The sequence below is a fragment of the Callithrix jacchus genome, chromosome 7 (assembly GCF_049354715.1).
Source record: "Callithrix jacchus isolate 240 chromosome 7, calJac240_pri, whole genome shotgun sequence".
Lineage (NCBI taxonomy): Eukaryota > Metazoa > Chordata > Mammalia > Primates > Cebidae > Callithrix > Callithrix jacchus.
In genome coordinates this window covers 18160455-18175528 of record NC_133508.1, presented here as the reverse complement: position 1 = coordinate 18175528, position 15074 = coordinate 18160455, and the positions used below count along the sequence as shown (strand labels likewise).

The window sequence follows — 15074 nt, the reverse complement described above, 5'->3', positions numbered from 1 at the left end:
AGGAGGGAAAAATGAGGGGAAATTAAAACTAATAAACAGCCTCTCTGCTCTTGAGGACTTACACCTTAATCCTAGAGACAAAATCGGTGGATCGGGACCTCATCACAGAGAAGCATGAGCTGGGACCCTGGCTGTGGGCCCAGGGTCACATTATTACTTCACAGAAAGTGACCAGGAAAGTGAAAGTGCACCACTGAATTGAAAAGTTAGATTTCAGGCCATGGAGAACTTGGGGAAAATAGGAAACCCTCTGGGGTAAGCAGGTCGGGTCCTAAAAGGAATAAAAAAGATTGAGGTCTTGGAAATTAATTTGAAATATGTCAGTACAGTTAGTAGGCCTCCCTGAAGCACACTGGCTGGTCATTCACAGAGATGGCAGACATAAATCTAATGCCATTACTGAGCCTGAAGGTCTAACTATTTAAGAAGCACAGGAAATTTTTGCTAAATCACCTATTAATTTTATGCCTTAAAGTAGATTTAATGCTGCTTCCTAATTTCTTTATTTTCTCTTTCTTGCTGAAAATGTCCTTGTTTATCAGGAAGGTGGAATATGGGATTTTGCCATTCTAATTTTTTTCCTTAATCATGCCATGTAAAATACATGATACTGCATTTTGTATTATTACATTATGTTGTATATGATGTCTGTTTCTCTCAAGAGAAATCAAACTTAGGTTCATATAATGATTTTTTATTTTATTTTACATATATACACACACTACACACACACACATTTCTTTGAGATGAAGTCTCCCTCTTTCACTCAGGCTGTATGTAGTGCAGTAGTGCGATCTCGGCTCACTGCAATCTCTGCCTCCCAGGTTCAAGTGATTCTCCTGCCTTAGCCTCCCCAGCAGCTGGAAATACAGGCACCCGCCACCACGCCTAGCTAATTTTTGTATTTTTAGTGGAGAAGGGGTTTTACCATATTGGCTAGGCTGGTCTTTAACTCCTGACCTTGTGATCCACCCACTTTGGCCTTCCAAAGTGCTGGAATTACAGATGTGAGCCACTGCATTGGGCTGGTGTTTTATATAAAGTCATAAGTTGATTAGCAAACTGTGCTGCTGCTTTTCCTTGTTGTTGTTGTTTTTTTTTTTTTTTTTTGAGGAGTCTCCCACTCTCACCCAGGCTGGAGCACAATGGCGTGATCTCAGCTCACTCTAACCTCTGCCTCTTGGGTTCAAGCGATTCTCCTGCCTCAGCCTCCCATGTAGCTGGGATTACAGGTGCCTGCCACCATGCCTGGCTAACTTTTGTATTTTTAGTAGAGACAGGGTTTCACTGTGTTGGCCAGGCTGGTCTCAAACTCCTGACCTCAGGTGATCCACTCTCCTCGGCCTTCCAGTGTGCTGAGATTATAGGCGTGAGCCATTGCGCCTGGTCCCTTGTTCTTATTCTTCTCCTTAGCATGTATAAAAAGTTAAGTTACTAGAATTAAACTGAAGTCTGTGGTTCTAAAATTAATGGTATTTCATGGTAGTTTTCTACTTTCTCCTACCAGTCCCAGCCTTTTGTGGATTACCCTTATAATCAGTGTGCGGTGGTTGGAAATGGGGGAATTCTGAATAAGTCTCTCTGTGGAGCTGAGATAGATAAATCCGACTTCGTTTTTAGGTAAGACCTGTCAAATTGGTTTCTTTGAAACAAAAGATGAGTTGGGTATTTTAGAGGGTTAGTGTAACCATATCCTTTGTGTATTTTGACCTTTGCGCTCTGTTACAAAAGTCTACTAATTATCCAGGAAGGGTTTCCTGAAGTATTGTATGGCTCCTGAGTTCCTGAGAATGTCAATATCTGAAGAATCAAAATGTGCTATGGTGATATATGTTTAGGAAACGCTGGGCGAAAAGAGTGGTGGTGAAAGAGGGTTTTGTATTGCAGGACTTTTCAGAGCGTTCAGTCTCTTAATGGGTACCATGGCTACTTTGGGAGGACTCTGGAGGGCGACATAACCCAGGCTTACTTGACCTTGAAGATCCTTTTTCATTTGTTTGTTTTTGTTTTTGTTTAGCAGAATATTTTAAGGATGTTTTGTTCTCAGACAATACTCGGGAAAATCCTGATCAAGACATTTTATAGCCATGCAAACTATAGTAATGTTTCATTTTCTGGCTTGCAATTTAAAAAACAAAGTTGTATAGTTTCTAAGTTCTGGTCTTTTAAAATGTTTTCTATCTCCGTATCAGCCAGCATACAAAAATAGAAACAGTGGGTTTTATGCATGCCTTGTATTAATAAGCCACACCAAAGCATCTCTACTTTCTCAGCCTGATGGAAAGGTAATTCATCCATCTGAAGATGGGTTTCAATTGAAATGAGCCTTTTTAAAGAGTAAGTGGAAGTCTGGTTCTTCTGTTTTAGGAGCACTGATTTCATACATCAGACGGGACCCTTTGATCTTTCTTGATTTAATGCTGCCCTTTCAAGCAATTGAAAAAGAAACAGGGTTTCTGACAAACAGCTTAGAAACCCTGTTTTCTAACTTTAATCTCATTTTTAAATTTTGTGTTGAAGGTGATTATGAAGCAACAATAGGCCTGACAGTGCAACAACTGTTGAATGTCTTCTTCATGATTAGTATTAGAACGGTCAATATCTGAATGGTTGAGCCATTTTGTTCAAGTACTCAGTGTGAAAAAGCCATAAGGAAGATAATTCTTCTTTCAGTAGACTTTTTATAGGCTTAAAATTCTGAAAACATCTGTGATGAGGATCAGGCCTAAACATTCATTATACTTTATAGCAAGTATAGGCAATAGAAGAAGTTTTGGTTTAAAACCCAGAAGAAAAAAACTCAGCAGATATTTAATTTATAATTCTAAAACAACTGTCTGCATATGTAGATTACATATTTGGTGATGATGGGTGTTTTCCTGAATATAGAATTTCCTGTAAAGCTAGCCATTCAAACTGAAAGGCAAAGTGAGGGCTAGATGTGTTTGGTGTCACTAAAATCTATTTCGTATTCTAAGCCTATATTTACTTTGGTAAATACTATATATATATAGTACTATATAATATAGTATTATATGTAATTATAGTATTATAGGTAAATAATAGTATCTATATATAATACATATATTTGCATATAAACCAATGCAGTATTATATGTAAATAATAGTATATGTATATATCCTGTATAATACAGTATTATATAATACAGTATAATATGTATGCATAGTATATGTTACCTAATATGTATATATAATATATAGTATTATGCATATTGTATATAATATGTATATATAATATGCATACATATTATATGTATATATTACATATATACATATATAATTATATAGCAGTGTTACATGTTATATGTTTAATATGTATACATATATTACACATTATATACATATTATATAATAAAATTATATAACAGTATATTTATGTATGTATACATAATATATAATAGATGCATATTATATGTATACTGTTATATAATTTAATTTTAACAGTATAATTTTAATAAAATAACATATACTGTTATATAATTTAAATTTAATATGTATGTATGTATAATACATGCCATGACCTATACTACTCTTTGTGTGTGTCTGTATGTGTGTTTGTGTGTGTGTGTGTGTGTGTGTACTCTATATTCAGGAAAATACCTGCCATCAGCAAAAATAGAATCTAGAAACACAGGCATTTATTTTAGATTCATAAATTAACTATCTACTGAGATTTTTTTAAGTTTTAAGCCGAAACTTATTGTATTTCCTCTATAAAACACCCTTTCCTATGGAGTCTCCTATAAGATTCTACTAGAAATCATGTTTGATTCTTCAAAAGAATATGACACTGTTCTAGAAAGGGCATTATTTATAGGAGGCCCACTAGCGAGGTCACTTTTGTGGCCTAGTACCTATGATTAATCTTTATCATTTAATATTTATTATTAATATTTGATTAATATTTATTTTGCCAAGGTGCCATATTTATTTCATTTTCTGACATAGCTTTTATATCAATGAGGGAGGAAGTTTATGTTTAATTAATTCGTTCTTGTTTTTTGAGAGGGAGTCTTCTCTGTCGTTCAGGCTAGAGTGCAATGGTGTGATCTCGGCTCACTGCAACCTCTGCCTCCCAGGTTCAAGTGATTCTCTTCTTTCAGCCTCCCGAGTAGCTGGGACTACAGGCATGTGCCACCACTCCCGGCTAATTTTTTGTGTTTTTAGTAGAGACGTTTTTTCACTGTGTTAGCCAGGATGGTCTTGACCTCCTGACGTGGTGATCCGCCCACCTCGGCCTCCCAAAGTGCTGGGATTACAGGCATGAGCCACCACGCCTGGCCTCGTGTGTTTTATGGAACATAGAATGACGTATTTCATCCTCAGTCGTGTTACAGATCACATGAGCTTTGAATAGCCTTTTTCAGGAAGCACTCCAGGATGCTCCCTTCTTATGTTTTTACTACTTGAACTTCAGTAAATGAGATTTAGAAAGTCATAACCAAGTTTTCCTTTTTTGTGACAAGGATATAATTACTCAAAATTAGAATTCGTATTTTGTTTTCCAATTTAAAAGCAAATTAGTACTCAGAGGAAGATGAGAACATCAGTATGAAAAACATCACTGTAAGAACATTAGGATTTTATTTATTAACACCATAATTTGGTGGCAAAACTATCCGCATGGGAATTGGGAAGTTTTGCTTTTTTAATGTAGTCTTTGCTTCTGGCAGACTGTATAACTTTAGTAACAGTGCATCGATGTTTTAAGAACATGCAAATGGGTGATCATACCACTATGGGAACATCATTAACATAAATAATATAAATAACAACTTTAATAAAAGGATTGGGAACTCTTCTAAACTTACACAAGGTGTAATTGTCATTTCTGGTTTTGATACTTATAAAAGTTATTGTCCATATTGAAAGCATTTATCAAATTTGTATAGTTAAGCCAGGCACGGTGGCTCATGTCTGTAATCCCAGCACTTTAGGAGTCCGAAGCAGGTGAATCACTTGAGGTCAGGAGATTGAGACAAGCCTGGCCAAAATGGTGATACCCTGTCACTACTAAAAATACAGAAATCAGCCGGGTGCATGCCTGTAGTCTCACCTATTCAGGGGGCTGAGGCAGGAGAATCACTTGAACCTGGGAGGTAGAGGTTGCAGTGAGCTGAGATAGTGCCACTGCACTCCAGCCTGGGCAACAGAGTAAGACTCCATCTCAAAAAAAAAAAGAAGTGTATATTTTATACAACATTGAAATGCCAACTAAGAGCTGAATAATTACTACATTAAATCATTTTAAATAGAAACCAAATGGATTCTGAGGCTCTCTTAATAGCAATGATTTATCCAATATAAGGACAATTATTATATATACATGTATGTGTGCATATGTGTGTATACAATCTTTTCTTAACAAGTTCTATTTTGAAAATAATTTTCTTTTAAAATTTCAGGTGTAACCTCCCTCCAACCACAGGAGATGTTAGTAAAGATGTTGGCAGTAAAACAAATCTTGTGACTGTAAATCCCAGTATCATAACTCTGAAGTAAGTACCAGCAAGTTACGTAACTGGTCAAGAACATTGTTTCATTGTTCCACATGTTTCTCAGCTTAAGGGCTAATCTTTTGCTGAGGCTGACTTGCAATACAGGTGGAATGACTTTTTGGAAAAATATATAAGAATTCATTTGCAAATGTTGCATTCTGTCAAGGTGGTTGTTCATAAGAGTTATGACTCAGTTGTATTTCTAATGTCATAAGCTAATCAAATGAGAATGTATTTATTTCATCTCTTTTAACAATAATGAAGCCACTTTTTTTCCTTTTTTTTTTTTAAATTTTTTTTTTTTTTTTTTGAGAGGGAGTTTTGCTCTTGTTGCCCAGGCTAGAGTGCAACAAGATTTTTAGTAGAAATGGTTTTTCACTGTGTTAGCCAAGATCGTGGCTCACTGCAACCTTTTCCTCCTGGGTTCAAGCAATTGTCCTGCCTCAGCCTCCCAGGTATCTGGGATTACAGGCATAAGCCACCATGCCCAGCTAATTTTGTATTTTTAGTAGAGACGGGGTTTCACTGTGTTGGCCAGGCTGGTCTCGAACTTCTGATCTTAGATGATCTGCCCACCTCTGCCTCCTAAAGCGCTGGGATTACAGGCGTGAGGCACCGTGCCCGGCCTTTTTCATTTTCTTTTAGAGTGTTAGCATTACTTTCTATCTTGGTAGCACTTTCTTGATAAAACTTACTCTATTTAGAATCTTCAGAGAGTAAACTCTAAGACAACCTGGCAGAATACAGTTACATGTTGGAGAGTTTATTACCAAAAAATAATTACCATCTTTCATTTCTGCAGCATAACTACCATAAAAGTGTTGGCTAATGAAAACTCTTATACATAGTTATTACTCCGTTGTTTTCATCAAAAGTGACTGATAAACATCAGTAATAGAGTATGTTCCTACTAATAGTTATAGCATCTCTTGAAAGAAAATAAAATATTGAACCTGCCTTTCAAAGCATATTTTCTAAACACTCACAATTGTGCTTACTAGGATGCCAAGTTATTTAAATCATACACACAGATACTACAATGCATAGAGGAAAATTTTTGAAATAATATATATGTATATCTATATTTGCATTTAGATATTGTAAGTTTTCCCTCCCTACCTCCCTGCCTCCCTTCCTTCCATCCTTTCTCTTTCTTTGTTTCTCTCCTTCTCTTCTTTCTTTTTCTCACTTTGTCACTGAGTTGAGAGTGCAGCAGTGCAATCACAAGCCACTGTAGCCTCAAACTCCTGGGCTCACGGTTCCTCTCACCTTAGCCTCTCAAGTAGCTGGGACTACAGGCATGCATCATTGTGTCCAGCTAATTCTTTTCATTTTTAATAAAGATAGGGGGCAGGGTCTCGCTGTGTTACCCAGACTGGTCTTGAACTCATGGCCTCAAGTGATCTTCTTGCCTCAGCCTCCCAAAGTGCTGACAGGCATGAGCCTTTGTGCCCGGCCTATTTTAAGTTTTCTAAAGGAAGCATATAATGAAATATGTGCAGAAACTGGACCCTTTCCTGACACCTTACACTAAAATTAACTCCACATGGATTAAAGACTTAAACATAAGAGCTAATACCATAAAAACCCTAGAAGAAAATCTAGGCAAAACCGTTCAGGACATAGGCATAGGCAAGGACTTCATGACTGAAATACCAAATGCACTGGCAACAAAAGCCAAAATAGACAAATGGGACCTAATTAAACTGCAGCGCTTCTGTACAGCAAAAAAAAAAAAAAAAAAACAATCATTAAAGTAAACTGGCAACCAACAGAATGGGAAAAAAATGTTTGCAATCTACCCATCTGACAAAGGGCTAATATCTGGAATCTACAAAGAACTAAAACAGATTTACAAGAAAAAAGCAAACAAACCCATTCAAAAGTGGGCAAAGGATATGAACAAACACTTTTCAAAAGAAGACATATATGAAGCCAACAAACATATGAAAAAATGCTCATCATCACTGGTCATTAGAGAAATGCAAATCAAAACCACTTTGAGATACCATCTCATGCCAGTTAGAATGGCGATCATTAAAAAATCTGGAGACAGCAGATGCTGGAGAGGATGTGGAGAAACAGGAACACTTTTACACTGTTGGTTCGAGTGTAAATTAGTTCAACCATTGTGGAAGGTAGTGTGGCGACTCCTCAAGAATCTAGAAATAGAAATTCCATTTGACCCCACAATCCCATTACTGCATATTTACCCAAAGGATTATAAACCATTCTATTATAAAGACACACGTACACGTATGTTCATTGCGGCCCTGTTTACAATAGCAAAGACCTGGAATCAACCCAAAAGCCCATTGATGATAGACTGGACAAGGAAAATGTGGCATATATACACCATGGAATACTATGCAGCCATAAAAAACTATGAGTTTATGTCCTTTGTAGGGACGTGGATGAACCTGGAAACCATCATTCTCGGCAAACCGACACAAGAACAGAAAATCAAACACCGCATGTTCTCACTCATAGGCGGGTGTTGAACAATGAGAACACATGGGCACAGGAAGGGAAACATCACACACTGGGGCCTGTTGGGGGGGTTAGGGGAGGGACAGCGGAGGGTGGGGAGGTTGGGGGGGATAACTTGGGGAGAATTAGGTGACAGAGGGATGGAGGCAGCAAACCACCTTGCCATGTATGTCCCTATGCAACAATCCTGTATGATCTGCACGTTTCCCAGAACCTAAAGTACAATTAAAAAGTGCACAAATCATAAGTGTGCAGCTAAATGAGTTTTAAAAATGTATTGATATGCATGCTATACTTGAAAAAATAGTTTTTATTTTTATTTTTTTAAGATGAAGTCTCACTCTATCACCCCAACTGGAGTGCAGTGGCACAATCTTGGCTCACTGCAACCTCCGCCTACTGGGTTCAAGCAATTCTTATACCTTAGCCTCTGGAGTAGCTGGGATTACAGGCATGTGCCACAACACCCAGCTAATTTTTGTATTTGTAATAGAGATGGCATTTCACCATGTTGGCCAGCCTGGTCTTAATCTCCTGACCTTGTGATCCACCCACCTCGATTTCCCAAAGTGCTAGGATTACAGGCATGAGCCACTGTACCTGGCCTCAAGAAATATTTTATCGTTATACATTTGGAAGGTGTTTCAAGAACAAAAAGCAACTTTAGAACAAATTACTGAAAGAAATAGAAAATAATACAAGAAATGTCTGTTCAGTATGAGTGTAGCCCAGTAAGAAAGCGGAAATTGAAAGGATTCCAAGAAAGATAGTAGAAGATACACCATTGATACTGACATAATGCTTACTTGAATGAGTTTTATCTGAGTCCACACTCTGTTTCATATACAGTATATAAATGGTTCAGTTTTTTGACCAATGGTAAATTCATGTTATCAAAACTGCTACTCTGATGATTATTCTTGGGAATACTATAATTTGTTTTTAATTTGTCAGGTATGGGAACTTAAAGGAAAAGAAAGCCCTATTTCTGGAGGACATCGCAACCTATGGAGATGCGTTTCTTCTTCTGCCAGCGTTTTCCTTCAGGGCCAACACGGGTACGTCTTTTAAAGTGTACTATGCACTCGAAGAGTCTAAAGCAAGACAAAAGGTTCTGTTTTTCCATCCCAAGTACCTGAAACATCTGGCGCTTTTCTGGAGAACTAAAGGTGTGACCGCATACCGCCTGTCCACCGGCTTGATGATCACAAGTGTTGCAGTGGAACTGTGTGAAAACGTGAAGCTGTATGGATTCTGGCCCTTCTCTAAAACTGTAGAAGACACGCCTGTCAGCCATCACTATTATGACAACATGCTACCTAAACGTGGTTTCCATCAGATGCCCAAAGAGTACAGCCAGATCCTCCAACTTCATGTGAAAGGAATCCTCAAACTGCAGTTTAGCAAATGTGAAGTTGCCTAAACAAAGTATCTTAAAATGGGAATAATTTTAATATGATGCAGTAGGTGAGTAACAGTGTCTCCAAGCACCAAAGGAGGTGGCTACTATTCTAAGATGAGACCCAAAATTTGGTTTGACCAAAGCTGCCTCACTCATTTTGCTACCATGTCAAGTCATTCAATCCTTCCAATCTTCATTTTTTCTCTTTGTAAAATGGTCACCATGATATCTGACTCATACAAATAAAATGTGGTAATTTATGAAAACTGTTGGCATGGCCTTTCGTGTTACGTGGGGACTCAAAGAATATTCCTTTGTTACTATTTATGCCAGCCACCTCCACCTTCACCAGACTGATAGTAAAAGCATGCTGTCTTGGAGATCTTTTCTAAAGAGAGTAGTTACCAGTATCCATTGGGTTTCTTTCTGTGGCAGGTCTCTATCAATAACATCTTTCCCATTGTTTTGTCTTAAAGCGTGCATACAAGAAAATTATGTACTTAAACAAGAAATTCTTGATCATTCAGGAATGAGATTCTTGACTATGGCAGTAGTCCTGCTTCTAATTAAATTCACTTTTAATAGTAGTTGTGATGAATCGTTGGTTGTATTTAAGCCATTTATTTTCCTCCTATGTCCACATCTTTTCATCACTTCATGGTTTTATTTTAACTTTCTGCCTCATTCTTAGACCTTTTTCTTTCTCGCTTACAGGATGTACTTCAAGGACATGAACAGTTACAATACCCAGTCTTTCTTACCTGTTGTCTTGTCTGTGGGGTCACCCATTCAATTTTGTTTTAAAATTATTGAATAGCTACTTCATACCAGGCCCTGCACTAGGCACTGTGAGAGAGCGAGAAGGATTATTTCCTCTTGTAGGAGAAAATAGATGTGTATATCATTAATTATGAAAGGGTACGGTAAGTATTATAATGACAAAAGCTATGAATAAAGTGCTACAAGGAACAGAAGCAGGGATCATTAAATCTATTTCAGTGTTCAGTAGTCTCCCCTGATCTGCAGATATGGGAAGACCCCCTGTGGATGTCTCAAACCATTCATAAAATATATAGTTGATGAGTAAAAGTAACAAAATATACTGAAATAATTAAATATACAATGTGGGGGCTTTCTATGCTATTTTAATAAAAATTATAGTTAGGACATCTAGAGCTTAATATTTTTTTCCCATGTAATATCCTATCTTAACTTAAAAATTTTTCTGTAGAATATCAAAACAGATTCTCTAGTATCACTTATCTAGATTTCAGAAATATTCCAGATGGTGTGAGACCAAAGAGCATAATGATACCCATGTTTCACTAACACTTTAGGAGAAAAAAAAATGTTGTGGGGTTTTTTTGTGTGTGAAGTAAATTGTCTTTCCACATGAACACATCGGAAGTTTCTGGTTCAACATCTGTGAAAAACTTACAGTAATTCACCCTTATAGAGCGACAAGAACTGTGACTCATGTTTTATAATTTACATAGCTGACATGGTGTATTTTCTATATCCAATTCTGTCATATGTAGATATATGTGACACATATAACATGTGCATTCATATTCATTGTGACATGTAACATGCATATTCTTTGTATCTTTTTCTCAAGTAGATCTATTGTGCTTTCACAACATATTGGGGTTGTTGGCCATTATTTGGAGTGCTCCTACACTCTAGAATAGTCACTGTGTTGCAGAGAACTAAAGGGAGTGAGACACAGTGCCTCATTCAATCCTAACATTTCCTTCCTGGTACGGCATAGCCTTCCATATATCCTGCTGTGAGGTGGCAATAATGTTCTTTTGTTCCAAAACAGAACATTACTTAGAACTTTCTAAAATACTATAGAACATGAATGTTGACAATCCCGCATATCATCTATGTAAACTAAAACACAAGTCACAGTTGTTTTTGTCCTGTAAGGGTGAATTATTGCAAGAGCAAAACAAAAACTATAAATGCCATCTTGTAGATGTGTAGATTCAGGACAACCAGTTCTGACTGTGACACTCCCAAGAAATCTGTGTAATCAACATTGCTTAAGTGTTGTTAGATAGATCTAATGTGATCTTCTGCTCTTAAAGCTCGAGTACATCCAAGGGCATTGAGAATGGAAAGTCTGAGTTCTGGTACTAGACAAGAGTAGCACTTTAGGCTAGACACAGAGGTTCACACCTGCAATTCCAGCACTTTGGGAGGCCAAGGCGGGTCACATCAGGCCAGTAGTTTGAGACCAGCCTGTGCAACATAGTGAGAACCCCTCTCTACAAAAAAAAAAAAAAAAATTGCTGAGCACAATGGCATGGACCTGTGGTCCCAGCTACTCTGGAGGCTACGGAGGGAGGCTCACTGGAGCCCAAAAGGTAGAGGCTGCAGTGAGCTGTGATCATACCACTGCATTCCAGCCTGTGTGACAGAGTGAGACCCTGTCTCAGGAAAAAAAAAAAACTTTCCAGTTTCTAAGGAAAATACTAGCTTGCTTGATTCTATTTTCCACTTGTTCAGCCTCATTGGGCAATGAAACAATAACAAGATTCCAATATAATTTTCAGTCAAATCCAAAAGCAAGGCAGAAATATTCATTTAAGTGTATAGTCCATAGTGCGCTATGACCCCTGTAAAGAGATCCATGATCAAATGCATAGTTTTCATTTTTGCACGGTGTAATAGTTCTTGAAGTCTCTGGTGCTTTTTCCTTTGAACAAAAGGCAATGACAAATAGATCATGACTTTCACTAAAGGAGATTTCCCTCTTTGTATAAATCCTAACCCAGTAATGCGTGGGGTCTCAGCCAGGTAATCACTCAAAAATTCTTTTTTGAAGACTCTGTAGAATACAGAACCAAGCAGCAAATCAGACCTGTTTTTGCCTAAATTTTTCCTTGCTTACAAAACATTTACCAGTTAAATATTATGTAATGTCAAGAACCCTAAATCAATTCATGAATTAAGAAGCGTTGGGGAAATTGGAAAATTTTGTGAAAAACGGGTTGACTAACATCCTAAATAGCTAATGCAGAAGTATAGTTATGATGTGATATATAATACATTGTGAACTTCAAAACATTGATCTAATATGACATAGAAACACATTATTATACCATTAAAAATTGAAGGCATTTTAAGAATTCGTCTGATATATCTGATGCACTTGATCTAATAAGACTGTTTCTTTCTTTATACTTGATCAAAAAAATTCATTTGAGGCTGCTAGGAGTGTTTAAGCTTTCCTATTTACATGTGGCTTCAGAAGGCTGATCCTATAGTGAGCAGTGTCACCAGCAACCCTCTTGAGAGTGGAAAGGCAGGGATATTTCTCATGCTCTTTTTTATTTTTGGTCATCACTCTTCCAGAAGCAGTCTTCTTTTTATTAAAAAATATGTAGGCGATAAGTGATACAGATGCACCACATATGTAATGGAGACAAGGCAAAGTCTTTATCATATAGTATTGAAACACTGGCTCACTGAATGGAGAAAAATAAATGCCTGCATTGCACATAAAAAGTTGGACTCCAGAGGGATTAAAAAGATGGTTTAAAAAGTAAAACTTTAAAGCTCATAGAAGAAAATGTAGGAGAATTATGTTTGAGATAAAGGTAAGGAACTGTACTTCTTCCGAATGACCCAAAAATGATTTTTTAAAGAATTGGGCTAAGAAAGAATGGCTAGAACTATATTCAAATGGAAGATTTCTAGTCAGTGAATGACACCTTAAAGTTAATAGGCTGGGGAAAGACTGAAATAAATGTTAGCAATGCATAAAATTAATGACATTAATGGAGAGACATTCCAAGGAATTGTAAATCAACAAGTAAAAGGAAACTCAATATAAAAATGAACAAAAGATGAGAATGTAATTTACAAAGGGGAAAGCTGAGTAGCTAATAAGAATAGAAAGTGATGCTGAAATTTCCCAGTAATCTGAGAAATGCAAATGAAAGTGAGATACTATATCCATTCCATTGGTAAAAATTAGTAAGTTCATTAACTTCAGGTGCTGGTAAAAGTATAAGCTGATTGAGCCATTTTGGAAAGCAACCTAGGAGTACTGAGATAGTAAAATTCATCATATGTCATCCTATAGTTCAGTAATTGCACTTTTGGGTATATAACCAAGAGAACTTGTTCTGATCCACACAAAAAAACAAGTACTAAGATATTTATTCCATTATTGTTTGCAGTAGTAGACAATTGGCACACAGATGTCTGTCTCTCAGGAAGTCAGTGAACTAACTTTGCTGGATACTTAATGTGGAATATGGTACAGCAGTTAGAAGCAAAGTACTGGACATATATACAGAAATAAGGGTAGATCCTTAAAATTTAGCATGATGGGAAACAAGAGTTTTAGCACAATGCCATTGAATTACTTAAAAGCATATGCATGCATACATACAAACATATTTAAGGCCACATGTCAAATACAAAAAGGGGACCCATTAAGGAGAGGGTAATGGGACTGGGTTTAGGGATAAAGAAGAAAAATATACATGTTATCGTATTTAATACAGAAAGCCTTTGACATATATATTCTTAACCTCACATATGATATTCTTACTACTACATAAATACATATAGAAGCTGAGACTCAAATGGTAAGTAATTTATTTAAGGTTGCATTATATATAAGAGCAGAGCTAGTATTCAACTCATATGTCGGACTCTAAAGCCAATATTATTTCCATTATGCAATTATAAAATGAAAAGAAAAATCAATGTTATCCCATGTCATTGACATGTAATCAACGGCACATATTTATGTACGTGCATACACCCATGAAACCATCTCCCCAGTTAAGACAATGTATATATTCATTACCCCAAAATGTTTTCTTGTGCTGCTTTGTAATCCCCCCTCTTCCTCCTCCCTGTCCATCTCACCCTTGTCCCCGGAAATTTCTAATATGTTTTTCTATAGACTAATTTACATTTTTACACTATAGACTGTTTACATTTTTTAGAATTTTATAAAAAATGGAATCATACTGTCTATATTCATTTCTTGTCTTGCACTTTTGCTCAGCATACTAATATCAGAATTCATTCATGTTGATCGTGTATCAGTAGTTTATTCCTTTACTGTATAGAATTATGTTATATGGATGCACCACAATTGGCTTATCTGCTCACTTGTTGAACATTTTAATATCTCCTGGTTTTGGCTGCTACAAATAAAACTATCATGAACATTTATGTGCAAGTCTTCTTGTGAACATATATTTTTATTTCCTTGGGACAAATATCTAGGATTGGAATGACTAGGTCACACAGTCATGTATGTCTAACACTTTTAGAAAACTACCATGCTGTTTTACAAAGTGGTTGTAATATTTCATGTTTCTATCAGTGGCTTATGCCAGTGGCTTTTGCCTGACATCTCTGACAAAATTTGGTTTGGCAGTTTTTAATTTTAGACAGTCTGTTGGGTACACAGTTGTATCTCTGTATCTCATTGTGATTTTGACTTTCATTTCCCTTATGATTTTTTTAATGTGTTTATTTGACTTCCATATATCTTCTCTCTCTTTTTTTTTTTTTTTTGAGACAGAATTCCGCTGTTGCCAGGCTGGAGTGTGTTGGTGCAATCTCAGCTCACTGCAACCTCCGCCTCCTGAGTTCAAACGATTTTCCTGCCTCCTGAGTAGCTAGGAC

At 36.7% G+C, this 15074-nt stretch overlaps 1 protein-coding gene across 5 annotated transcripts in view; it reads left to right on the top strand.

Moving 5' to 3' along the window:
- Positions 1-14613, top strand: part of ST8SIA6 (ST8 alpha-N-acetyl-neuraminide alpha-2,8-sialyltransferase 6) — a 149406-nt gene extending 134793 nt beyond the window's left edge. For 4 of the 5 annotated variants that reach the window (XM_078329547.1, XM_035306878.3, XM_054258486.2 and 1 more), the window contains 3 exons: positions 1508-1620; positions 5426-5518; positions 8963-14613. In XM_078329547.1, the coding sequence (XP_078185673.1) occupies positions 1508-1620; positions 5426-5518; positions 8963-9431 (675 nt within the window). In that variant the 3' untranslated portion in view covers positions 9432-14613. The remainder of the gene's footprint in view (positions 1-1507; positions 1621-5425; positions 5519-8962) is intronic. The other variant, XM_035306877.3, reaches the window with a different exon arrangement.
- The last annotated feature ends 461 nt before the right edge of the window (positions 14614-15074 follow it).